The sequence below is a fragment of the Rhineura floridana genome, chromosome 3, assembly GCF_030035675.1.
Source record: "Rhineura floridana isolate rRhiFlo1 chromosome 3, rRhiFlo1.hap2, whole genome shotgun sequence".
NCBI lineage: Eukaryota > Metazoa > Chordata > Lepidosauria > Squamata > Rhineuridae > Rhineura > Rhineura floridana.
In genome coordinates this window covers 111,177,316-111,191,094 of record NC_084482.1, presented here as the reverse complement: position 1 = coordinate 111,191,094, position 13,779 = coordinate 111,177,316, and the positions used below count along the sequence as shown (strand labels likewise).

At 41.8% G+C, this 13,779-nt stretch overlaps 1 protein-coding gene across 1 annotated transcript in view; it reads left to right on the top strand.

Moving 5' to 3' along the window:
• The window catches only part of PDGFRB (platelet derived growth factor receptor beta), a 152,824-nt gene that overhangs the window by 52,173 nt on the left and 86,872 nt on the right, over positions 1–13,779 (top strand). The window contains exon 3 of the mRNA XM_061617357.1: positions 8,560–8,832. Coding sequence (XP_061473341.1) covers positions 8,560–8,832 — 273 coding nt within the window. The remainder of the gene's footprint in view (positions 1–8,559; positions 8,833–13,779) is intronic.

The following is a 13,779-nucleotide window of genomic DNA, read 5'->3' as shown; positions in this document are numbered from 1 at the left end:
TAAAAATAGAAAATAGATTTAGGAATGTGTATTTTGAGAAAAATATGTTTAGAAACGCATATTTTGGTAGAAAATACATTCAAAAATATGAACTATGAATTTTCATGAGAATTTTTAAGAAGTGGAGATTACATGCAGAAATGGGATGGAATGGACCTGTGAATGAGCATATGTAAAACTGACACAAACCAAAACTAAACTATTTGTCCAGCTCTGTTCTGCAAATTATGTAGGTCTGCTGTAGTGTTCTCCCACCCCCTCTTCTACACAAATAGAAGTTTTTTAGCAGACATTCTCTGGCAGCTAGAGAAGCTGTCTCTCTGACATCCTTCAGGCAGGGGACCTGCAAAATAAAGATGCAGTGCGTTGGCACCAAGTGAATCAATATGAGCACCTCCACTTTCTTTTTTTTTTTTTTTTTTTTCCAATAATTTTTATTCAAATTTTCATAAAACATACAAGACGAAATCATAAAACATTCAAAGACAAAAAACAAAATCAAAAATAGTTAAACAAAAATAAAAAATAAAAAAAAAATAAAAATAAAAATAAAAAATAAAGAGTAAAATATTGACTTCCCATTTGTCAAAGATCAGATCAGTTATAAGTCTATAATATATAACAATCCTGTCTCTTAAGTCATATTATAAAATCACTTTCCTCCAATAGTTATCTTACTTAATCATCAAATCTCATAAACATTACTTTATTCTTTCCACAAAAAGTCAAAGAGAGGTTTCAATTCTTTAAGAAATATATCTATCAATTTTTTTTTTCCAGATAAGCATATCGATTAATCCATCTCATTACTAATTATGATAATCTTATTGTCATAACCATAGTCAAAATAAACATTTCAATTAATCCATCACATCAGAATCTGTTAGGTTCAGTAATTTCAGTAGCCATTGTTCTATTATCCCTATTAGTTCCATTTTCCATCTTCCATCTTCAGTAGTCTTGTTAAGTCCAGTAATTTCAGTATCCAATCTTCCATTATCAGTATTCCATAATAATCTTGCTGTCAAAGCCATAGTCATATAGTAAGAGTCTGATGGGAATTACCTCTATCCCAAATATTTTCTTGCCATCCATTCTGAATAGGTTGCTGAAATACTGCTGTAAAATCATATCTCTGTTCTTTTTTTCAAAATACACTGGGTCATCTCTTGAAAGTTTTTCCATTGTCACATGGCTGCAGTTAATTCCATAGATTTTCTCTATATTGGGCTCCATCACGTCATTCCAGTCCAGAAGATTATCCATGCCATTGATAACTTTATCTCTAGAATCTTCATTAATTTCTTCAGAGATAACATTGAGTTCCAAACAATAGATTTTATTTCTAAAGTCCATAGACTCCAAATCTTTTTCCTGTTCCACGTTTGTTCCAATCTCCGGGGTCTCCTCTCTCACAGGGACCCCTGTTCCAGTCTCCAGGGTCTCCTCTCTCACAGGGACCCCTGTTCCAGTCTCCAGGGTCTCCTCTCTCACAAGGACCCCTATGTCTTTAATCTCCTGTGTCTCCAAACAATAGATTTTATTTCTAAAGTCCATAGACTCCAAATCTTTTTCCTGTTCCACGTTTGTTCCAATCTCCGGGGTCTCCTCTCTCACAGGGACCCCTTCCAGGGTCACCTCTCTCACAGGGACCCCTATATCTTTAATCTCCTGCGTCATTTTACTCAATTCAATTTTCAACTCCTTACAACCCTGTCGCAGGTTTTGTTTCGTTATCTCAATCTCATCCATTATTTTCTGAAACATAGTTATTTCCAGATTCTCAGCCACTTTCTTAATTGCCATTTTAAAAGAAAAATATAGGAAAACCACTTCTTATTTCAGCAACAATTGGGTTAATACTCCAAACTTGGTGACATCACAGTATAAACAGAGCAGACAGCCTTATCTCTCCATAGTTAAGTAAACAAAATGCAGTTCCCAGGATCGAAACAATTAATGGCAGTCGTCAGAAAACAGATTCGTCAAAATAAAATAGACCAAAAAGAGAGTAGTCTCAGACAATATAATATTCTTCAAAATAAAAATCTGGAATAGAAATCCCTCTTCTGTGTATATCTTTAGAATGCAAATCCAGGACAGCTTTTTGCAACAAAAACAGAGATAAGCTATTAATTAGTGCGTAGCAGAGAGAAGTTATGGCTCCCCAGTGAGATGTCAAAAACCGATCAATCTGGCAAATCTCTTTTAAACAGCAACAATTTAAGTCAAGTAAAAGAAAAATATAGAAAGAAGGGTGCTTGCCTGTTAGTGCGTTCTCTCTTAGAAGATAAGGTGAACGTTCGCTTTATCAGATAGAGCTTGCTGTTGAAAATCCGTCCCACCTTCGTCGGCTGGACCTCGTCCCATAAATTAATGAGATCTGGTCGTCCCAACAAAAATAGGCTTTGAGGTTAATCTCTTCGTTTCTCCCTACCCGGGAGAAGTTTAATCAGTCAAAAAAAAAGAAAAAACTGACTGATATATCTGAATAAGCTTCTTTTGAGGCAGGAGCCCGTCTCAAAAGCAGGCACAGGCTAAGTCACCCTTCCCGGAAGTCGCGAGCACCTCCACTTTCTTTAAGCCCTGAGAGCAATACCAGGGCTGCTTCCTAGATGCCCACTACTAAACCATACTGCTTCAAAGTCTGCATTGCTAACTCTCAACATCCTGTTTTATTCCTGAAATAATTACACCGTTTATTTGTGTTATTTTATAAACGTACCAAGCATAGTGAGTTTCTGTTTCGGTATTTGCAGGGAACATTTTGTAAAGAAGCCTGATTTGTTGACAAGCTTATTTTGATTTGGGGAAAATATGTTTAAAAATCAAATCAGGATGGGTGTTTGTTTTAAAACAACAACAGAAGTCTTCACATATTTTGGGCCCTTTAACATTATATTTCATCCATTTTTGTTTTGTATTATTGCTGTTTTTGTAATTCATTGTTTTCAAGATTTGTAAGCTGCTTCTGAATGGAAAAGCAAGGCTTTTAAAAATGCCATAAATACATGAAATCATTTATGTTTTGGAAGTTCAGATTATTGAGTTCTGAAAGCCTGAGATTGGCCCCACTATGTGGAGAGGCAGCGTGGTAATAATATCTTTGCAGAAATGTTTCCCTCTTTCTAAGGCCAAGCTACAGTGCACATTTCTAAACTGAAGTGCTTTGCCTTCCTTCTTGATTGTCCTATGCAGTGAGAACTGGCTTATGGCTGAAAACAATGCTATGTTTTGCTTCCATGGCCAATGTAATACCTATGTGAGCAGAAGTACACACTGAGAAGGAGGACAGTGAAGTGGAGTATAGCACATCCTTCTTACATGGCTGTCTCCATTCACTCTAGTAACACTGGGGCCAGTGCAAGAGCTAGGAAGCTGGCTGCTCTGATGGGCTCATAGGAAGTAATTCAGGAAGACATTACCGACTTTATCATTTCCCAAAGATTTCCTGGCAATTTTATTTTTAGTTCTCCTGTGATTTTCCTCTCACATCCGAAATGTGGTTAAATCTATCTGTACAACCTGCTAATGAAATCAGATCATAGAAATAAGTGCTGTGGCAGACACATCACCTTTAAAACGTATGATACAAAACCGAAGTAAAGTCCAGCCCACTTCTGTGAAACAGAAATACTTTTGTTTGTAATAGCCCCCTGTAACTCAATTTGAAAAAAATATATGTGGTGAGTTCTAGGAAGGAAATGTATCCCCATTATGCTGGGGCTTTCTAGTGGCCCTGTACATGATGTCTGACTGAGCAATCTTCCTATATATTTTTATTTTTTATTTTTTTATTTTATTTATTAGATTTATATCTTGCCCTTTCTCCCAGTAGGTAGGGTTGCCATATTGCCTGGTTAGCCGGGTTTTACCCGGTGCCCGTTTAGCCCCTTAGGTGGCCCGGATTCTCAGCTTTAATTTTTTTAAAAAAAATTAAGTTTCTAGGTGGTCCTGTTCTCGAGATATACATAAAAACGTCAGCTGCCCCCCTGACTGTTAAATCTTTCTTTAAACAGTACTGTATAGCACTTAAGAACATAAGAACATAAGAAGAGCCTGCTGGATCAGGCCAGTGGCCCATCTAGTCCAGCATCCTGTTCTCACAGTGGCCAACCAGGTGCCTGGGGGAAGCCCGCAAGCAGGACCCGAGTGCAAGAACACTCTCCCCTCCTGAGGCTTCTGGCAACTGGTTTTCAGAAGCATGCTGCCTCTGACTAGGGTGGCAGAGCACAGCCATCACGGCTAGTAGCCATTGATAGCCCTGTCCTCCATGAATTTGTCTAATCTTCTTTTAAAGCCATCCAAGCTGGTGGCCATTACTGCATCTTGTGGGAGCAAATTCCATAGTTTAACTGTGCGCTGAGTAAAGAAGTACTTCCTTTTGTCTGTCCTGAATCTTCCAACATTCAGCTTCTTTGAATGTCCACGAGTTCTAGTATTATGAGAGAGGGAGAAGAACTTTTCTCTATCCACTTTCTCAATGCCATGCATAATTTTATACACTTCTATCATGTCTCCTCTGACCCGCCTTTTCTCTCAACTATAAAGCCCCAAATGCTGCAACCTTTCCTCATAAGGAAGTCGCTCCATCCCCTTGATCATTCTGGTTGCCCTCTTCTGAACCTTTTCCAACTCTAATATCCTTTTTGAGATGAGGCGACCAGAACTGTACACAGTATTCCAAATGCGGCCACACCATAGATTTATACAATGGCATTATGATAGCTTCCTAGCTTTAATCCCGCCAATCAGTGAAGCCAGGGTTGTGTTTCAGTTTGATTGACCTGAGGCAGTGTCTAGTAAACCTCATTGCAAGGCCAGAAAATGGTGGTTTCCCCCCCTGTTTATCTGAAAATCTCATAAATTGGGTAAGTATATACATTTCAGAATTTTTTCCTCTTGTGTGCAGTAGTCAGATCCTGGGCAGTGTTTTGAAAACCTTCCCAATACTTGCTTTTGTAAAAGCAATGCTAATCCCATATGCCCATAGTAAATCCCATTGAATTCAATAGGACTTACTTTTGAGTAGACATGGATATGAATGTGCTGAAAATCAATGGGACTTTGGAGTGAATGTAAAAAAGAATTGTGTTTGTGTTCTAACACTTTCTTTCCCCCCTCCAGTCCTATTTTAAAGTAAGTAGGCAGGGCTTACTTAGGTATTACAGTTTTTATTCTGTAGGAAACTAATACTGATTTTTTAAAAACTAATACTGATTTTTCTGCAATGACCAACTAGTTTAACAATAAACTATTATATGGGCTGTATGTATTTATACATCTGCAGTGTATGTGTGCGTGCGTGTATGGAGTCTTTCCAACAACCCTGTGAGGTAGGGTTGGATACCAAGGCAGCTCACAACAAGAAATAAAGCCATTTAAAATCCAATAACCATAAAGACAAGTATAAACAGTTGCAAAACAGCGTAAAGTGGCATGATTTGGAATTTTGGGTTGTGTGAATGAAGTTGCTTATCACTTGAGGTTGCAGTTCTGTCCCTGTTTGAGTAAGCCCCGCTGACTTACTTCTGGGACTTTCTTCTGAATAAATAAACCTAGGATTGCACTATAAATATCTTTACAGTTTGTGTATATAAATATTTCTTCATTTATCATATTTTTGGGTTTTGGTTAGGAATCCTGACTGGAGATGCTTAGTTTTCTGCCTTACTCATAGGAATCTTGTTGTGGTTGGTATGATATTGCATTTAAGAAATCATGGTACAAAATGACTTGAATCAGTAAAAGGTAGATTCCTTGGTTCCTAAAAGTGGGAAGAGACTCAAGGGCCACAGTGACTCCAACATTTATTTATGTATTTTTATTTACAACATTTATATACCGCTTTATTGTAAAAAATCTCAAAGCGGTTTACAGAAAGAATTAAAACAATAAAATTATTGGCAAAAGCGTTAAGGACAGATACTTAAAAACATTCAAAATAATAAAACCAACAATGAGTTAAAAACAGATTTAAAAACACAATAGCTTCTACATGCCTGGAGAACCTTGCCTCAAGAAAACTGATTTTAGCAGGTGCTGAAAAGAGGCGTCTGCCTAATGTCAATAGGCAAGGAGTTCCAAATCATAGGTGCTGCCACTTTACAGGACTGATTTCTTACAAGAGCAGAATAAGTGCTATGTGGCACCCATAACATGGAAAGCACAGCTTGAACTTGGCCTGGTAGCAAATCTAGTTTGGGTTTTTGGTTATGAATCCTGACTGGTTGTGGGATGCTGAGTTTTCTGCCTCACTCATAGGAATCTTGTTGTGGTTGGTATAGTATTACATTTAGGAAAGTGTTACTGCCTTTTGTGTTTTTTTTCCTATTTGCATTTCACTTATCTTTAACCTCACTCCGTTACAGCCATAGAAGCAACAGCAGCATATGCAAGATAATTAACTCCCATTAGTGATAAGAGCAAGAATTTATAATTATTATTTTAATTAAAACAAGAGGCTTATGAGTACTTTGAAGAGGACCAGATATTTATTTTATTTCTGAGCCCAGGACTGGGTCTTTCATGATGCCCGGTGGTGGTGGGGGGAGCAGGAGAGTAGTCGATAAGACAGACATCCTGGCATTGGTAATCTAATTAGCAAGGTATGTGTGGGGTTGTTGCACACTTCCAGGCCCAGTTTCGTTTTGAGTATGGAGGTGGAACCTGTGTAGATGTGATTGATCAAAGGGAGAAGAAATTTTGAGTTAAGCAAAGCTCTGCTTTTATAAAACCTAAGAAACATACAGATACTTTGAATGTCTGAGTGCCTGCACCAGTGGAATACTGGAGGAACTTGTAAAACTTGCTGCAACAGTATTTAGAACTGAGCATGTGGTGTGAAAGACTCAGCCAGCATTGCCAATGGTCAGGAAAGATGGGAGTTGTGGTCCAACAACATCTGGAGGCACACTGGTTGGGAAAGGCTGGTCTAGGCATTTAAGGCTGAAAATGTCAAGTTTTTTTAAAAAAAGATTTCTCACATCTTTTCCCAGTTTTTGGTGGTAATTCCTAGGCACAGAAATAAAACAACTGGACAATCCAAATATTAATACGCAAATAATTTGCATAATATGCAAATAATATGCAAATAATTTGCATAATATGCAGATTAGCCTATCTGGATTTGTGGAACTGGAATATGGCAACCCTACCAGTAGGAGCCCAGGGCGGTATATATGTCCACTGAGACATAAACCTTGTTTAATTTAATGGGATTTTCTCCTGAGAATGTAAAGAGGATTGCAACCTTAATTATCTGTTTACATTATATAATCATAATTGAACAAATAATGGAACTCTGTAGTTTTGCTGTAACATAGTACTTCAGGACCAGCACCAGGGTTTCTTCTTGGGTGAGATGTTTCTTCTTGCGTAAGAAACATTAGCTGGAGAAAGAGGTCAATTATTATTTTTCTTTTTAAATCATTTTTATTATTACATCATGCAAATAGATTGATATATATATTTAAATCATATACATATAAACATTGTATAATCCAAAATTTCTACCCTATATCATAGGTTAAGTATGTATTATCGAGTTTTTCATAAAGCTAGTCTTTGTCCTTGCTTACTCTTTAAATAATATTAATTTTGCCATAACAGCATATTTCCAGACTTTTTCATACTAATCAGTTACTGAGGGTATAGATGGTTGCCTCCACCTCTTTGCATAAATTATCTTAGCTGCTGTTAAACAGTAGTGTAGTGGCAAATACAGAAGTACAGGGTCCCTTCAAAACACTCCTCCCCCCTTTTTTTCTGCTGGGTTAAGAATGAGATCCTTGTTAATGCTTTCTCCCACAACAACAGGCATCCCTTGAAGCCCATAAGCATGAAAGGGGAGAGTGTTAGCTACTGAAAAGAGTCTTCCCAATGGCTGACTCATGTCCTTTCACTCTGATTGGCTCCAATCAGCAGGAAACAACAAGGAAGCATGCTAGAAGATTCTTCTCAGTGGCTAACAACGCTCCCCTTTCATGCTGATTGGCTCAAAGGATGCTGGAGACATAGAGAACCTTCTGAGACCCTGTTCCAAAAAAGGAAGGGGTCTAAGACACCCTCCCGAGATCCTGGACGATTACACCCCTGCTATTAACATGTATAATACTAATACTTTATGTTGAGATCCTACTGATTCATTTACATAGTTTAACAAAAACAAAGCTAGATGACAGGGAATTTATAGTTTCTCTTCAGAGCATATAAATCTTTCACCTTTTACTAATGAGGTCAAATTATTTCATATACACCAATGAATTTATTTTTTATGAAACGTCATTGATTGACCAGTGTTAGAACCACTTTACCATAAGGATTGCATTTGAGTTTTAAGGGTGTTCAAGCATTAATACAATGCATTAATGATTAATATGTTGCTTCCATTTCTGATCTTGCATCCTGAATTGATCAGTTCTCATTCTACCATTGTGTATTGCAAGTCTCTTGGAGATTTTTGGGTAACAAGTGACTAACAAGTTTAAACAACAACTTCTGAACTGTGGGCCTTTTGTGTCTCTCTGGTGATTTGTTTTTCCAAATAATTTCTTCAAGGATTGCCAGAAATCATCTCTCTGGAGATCTCTTCAAATGAACGAGAAGTCATCCTCAGTCTCTACAGTGATTTTTCCCTGACATGTTCAGCAAAGGATGAGGTATTCTGGAAAAAGGACAGCAAGCATATATTAGACACTGTGCTGGAAAAAAGGGGCGACACTTTTATTAACACCCTTACACTCAGGAATGTGACTGGCTACTACACGGGTGAATATTCCTGTACCTACAAACAATCCCCAGAGGAAAGAGCTATCTACGTTTTTGTACCAGGTACTAGTGATTGCAGTGCCTTGCTTCTTTTAAGTGTGCACCTCTGTGTGTTTGTGTGTGTATGCACGTACGTGTGGGTCTCTGGAAGACAAAAATATTTATTTATTTATTATTTGATTTATATCCCACCCTCCTCCCAGCAGGAGCCCAGGGTGGCAAACAAAAGCACTAAAAACATCTTAAAAACAGACTTTAAAATACATTAAATCAAAATGTCTCACACAGAGACAGTCACACAGAGGAGGGCCATGATCTCTTCTCGATTGTCCCAGAGTGCAGGACACGGAATAATAGGCTCAAGTTGCAGGAAGCCAGATTTCAGCTGAATATCAGGAAAAAAAACACCTAACTGTTAGAACGGTACGACAATGGGTATTGTCAGCATACCGCTGACACCTTGCCCCAAATCTCCTGATGACTGCTCCCAAGGGCTTCATATAGATGTTAAACAGCATGGGGGACAAGATGGTACCCTGCGGCACCCCACAGCACAAGTGTCAGGGGGCTGAATCACCAAATGCTATTCTCTGAAAATTACCTTGGAGATAGGATTGGAACCACTGTAAAACAGTGCCTCCGATACCCATCTCAGCAAGTCAGCCCAGAAGGATACCATGGTTAATGGTATCAAAAGCTGCTAAGAGATCAAGTAAGAGTAACAGGGTTGCACTCCCCCGGTCCTTCTCCTGGTAAAGGTCATCCATCAAGGTGATCAAGGCCGATTCAGTCCCATAACCAGGCCTGAACCCAGACTGGAATGGGTCAAGATAATCTGTTTCATCCAAGAGTACTTGCAATTGCTGCTCCACAACCCTCTCAATCACCTTCCCTAAGAAGAGGGTATTTGCAACCGGTCGGTAATTGTCTCAGACCAAATGGGTCCAGGAGTGGTAGGATCACCACCTCTTTCAGGGTGGCTGGAACCACTCCCTCCTGCAATGATTCGTTGACCACACCCTGGATCCACTCAGTCAACCTTCCTCGGCAAGCTTTAATAATCCAAGAAGGGCAAGGATTGAGAGGACATGTTGCTGGCCATATCAATGCAAGCACTTTGTCTACGTCATCAGGCTGCATCAACTGAAACTGTTCCCAAGAAGTTGCAGCAGACATTGCACTGGACACCTCATTGGGGACTACAGTAGATGTGGATGGGGCATCAAGACTGCTATGGAGATGAGCAACTTTACCCTCAAAGTGCCTTGGCAACAATTGACAGTGGGCCTCCGAAGGGTCAAAAACTCCATTTCCTGGAGTTGATGTCAACAGACCCCTGACAATACGGAAAAGCTCCACCAGACGGCTACTTGAGGATGTGATGGAGGCAGAGAAGTGGGCCTTCTTCGCTGCTCTCACTGCCACACAGTAGGCATGGTTATGATGTTTTACTCGTGCCCAATCAGCCTCACAGCACATCTTTCGCCACTTGCGCTCTAGCCGTCGTCCAGCCTGTTTCATTGCCCTTAGCTCACTGGTGTACCAAGGTGCAAGCCGGGCTCCACAGTGCTGGAGAGGGCTCTCGGGTCCAACTGTGTCAGGAGCCCAACATGCTTCGCTGTTCCATAGCATGACAAGGGCTTCAACAGGGTCACCTGCTCTATATACTGGGAACTCCCCCAGGGCATTCAGGAATCCTGTGGAATCCATTAGTCTCCGGGAGTGGACCATCTTAATCTGTCCATCACCCCTGCAGTGAAGCATGAGAGCCATAAGTCTAAACTTCACCAGAAAGTGGTCTGACCATGACAACGGGGTGACATCAATCCCCCCATCTCCAGACCACCCCTTCCTCCATCTGGAGCAAAAACCAAGTCCAGGGTATGCCCTGCCCTATGTGTTGGGCCAGTGACAACTTGAGATAGCCCCATGGTCATCATGGAGGCCATGAAGTCCCGAGCTGGAACACTAGAGGCAGCCTCAGCATGGACATTGAAATCACCCAGCACTATCGTTCTGGGCTCCTCCAACACCACAGCTGAGATGGCCTCCGCCAGCTCAGTCAGAGAAGCTGCCGAGCACCAGGGTGGATGGTACACCAGCAGCAACCCTAGTTTCCTGTCTGCTTGGCCCAACACCAGGTGCAGGCCCTCACAGTCAGCTCCAAGACAGAGTGGTTTCCTGGTGACAGAGATGGAAGTTCTGTAGATCACAGCAACTCTTCCCCCCATTCCCTGCAGCCTGTGCTGGTGTTGCACTGAGTATCCAGGTGGGCAAAGCTGGGTCAGATCAACTCCTCCCAGCTCACCCACCCAGGTCTCGGTAATGCACACCAAATCAGCACCTTCATCCACGATCAAATCATGGATGAGAGTGCTCTTATTGTGTACTGATCTGGCGTTAACACACACAGGCCAATGGGCACATCAGGTGAGCAACGAGGAACCCATCCATGAGAGGAGTGGGAGGGAGAAACAAGGTGTAGATAGCCTTGCCCTCGTCTTCTATGGTAATTCACCACCACCCCATGGCTATACTTCCCTCTACCCATGATCACTGAAATTGGAGTGGCATCACCCATGTCCCTTCTTACTAAGACTCCTCCTAAACACCTGATATGGACCCAACAAGAGCCCACCAACAAAACCTACCTGAGCCAATTATCCCAGTAGGCTTCTGTAAGAATTGGGAACAGTCAGACCCACTCAATATTTTTCACACAGGGCACATCTACCCCCCCCTCTGTCTCACAGCCAGGGAGGGCCAGTGTTCTGTCAGTTACAGACTCTCACTCTGAGGCATCTGGCGACTTTCTCCTATCATTCAGTTCACTGCACAGGCTCTCACCCTGTGCAGGAACTACATGTGAGCCATATGCCCTCCCCACTACCAATCTCCTCCAGATTGGTTAGTAAAAGAAAGAAAGAAAATAGAAGAGGGTAGCGCCCTAGCCCTCGGGACTCCCTAAGGAACTCCCCAAGGGACAACTCACTTTGGTCAGCATTTTATGCCTCCTGACTGAGCCAGGAGCTGATGCAAGAGGCTGCAAGATTAACTGCAGCCTCTCTCTGGAGCAGCACTTACCAGGGACTTCAGCTGTCTCAAAAGACAGCAACCCAGAGGAGCAAGCTGCAAGCACGCAGATGCTCAGATACTCACTCCCAGGGTAGGTCTTCTTCAGTTCCCCTAGTGCTGCAGCGGTTCCTATTTAAAAGAACGATGTTGAAGGAATGATGACAAGGTGATCCTTACTGTGTTGTGGCTTGGGAGTGTGAATGTGATGGATTTTATCTTTGTGCTGTATGCAAAGAACAAACAACCCAAACTCTTGCAGACAAGACAATGTGCTTCTAGTCCCACCCTTCCTCTCTTTACCATGCCCATTTAGCACCAGCCCTTAACATCTCTGGAGATGGCTCATCTTAAAGAACAAGGCAATTTAACTTAAATATATAGTACTATATATTATTTTGTAATAACTCCAGTCCAAGAAGAGAGAAAATGCTGTCTTGTCCAAACTACAGAGAAAATATTACAACAGTATTCCAATACCCCTAAAACTTATGCTGGTATTATTTATTTATTTATTTTATTTATTATGCTTGTATACCGCCCCATAGCCAAAGCTCTGTGGGCAGTTTACAGTAACTAAAAACAAATACAATTTAAAATACATCTTTTAAAAAACAATTCAAGACACAATTTAAAAATTTAAAACAATATAAAACACATGATAAAATGCCTGGGAGAAGAGGAAAGTCTTGACCTGGCGCCGAAAAGATAACTGTGTTGGCACCAGGCACACGTCGCCACCAAGATCATTCCATAATTTGGGGGCCACCACTGAGAAGGCCCTCTCCCTTGTTGCCATCCTCTGAGCTTCCCTTGGAGTAGGCACCCAGAGGAGAGCCTTTGAACTTGAGCGTAGTGTACGGGTGGGTTCGTATCGGGAGAGGCGTTCCATCGGGTATTGTGGTCCCAAGCCATGTAAGGCTTTATAGGTCAAAACCAGCACCTTGAATCAAGCTCAGAAACATACAGGGAGCCAGTGCAAGTGGGCCAGAAATATGTTCGGACCGTCTGGTCCCTGTTACCAATCTGGCCGCTGCATTTTGCATAAGCTGCAGTTTCCGAACCGTCTTCAAAGGCAGTCCCATGTAGAGCACATTGCAGTAATCTAATTTAGAGGTTACCAGAGCATGGACAACCGAAGCCAGGTTATCCCTGTCTAGATAGGGAAGTAGTTGGGCCATCAACCGAAGTTGGTAGAAGGCACTCCGTGCCACCAAGGCTACCTGAGCCTCAAGTGACAGAGATGATTCTAGGAGAACCCCCAACTACGAACCTGCTCCTTCAGGGGGAGTGCAACCCCATCCAGGACAGGTTGGACATCCATCATCTGGTCAGAAGAACCACCCACTAGCAGCATCTCAGTCTTGTCTGGATTGAGCCTCAGTTTATTAGCCCTCATCCAGTCCATTGTCGCAGCCAGGCACTGGTTCAGCACATTGACAGCCTCTCCTGAAGAGGATGAAAACGAGAAATAGAGCTGCATGTCATCAGCATACTGATGGTAACGCACTCCAAAGCTCTGGATGACCGCACCCAACGGTTTCATGTGGATGTTGAACAGCATGAGGGACAGAACTGACCCGTGTGGAACCCCATACTGGAGAGTCCAGGGTGCCGAGCAATGTTCCCCAAGCACCACCTTCTGGAGGCGACCTGCCAAGTAGGAGTGGAACCACTGCAATGCAGTACCTCCCACTCCCAACTCAGCTAGTCTCCCCAGAAGGATACCATGGTCGAGGGTATCGAAAGCCGCTGAGAGATCAAGGAGAATCAACAGAGACACACTCCCCCTGTCTCTCTCCCAACAAAGGTCATCATACAGGGCGACCAAGGCTGTTTCCGTGCCAAAACCAGGCCTGAAACCCGACTGAAATGGATCCAGATAATCGGTCTCATCCAAGAGTGGCTGGAGCTGGCCCACAACCACTCGTTCAAGGA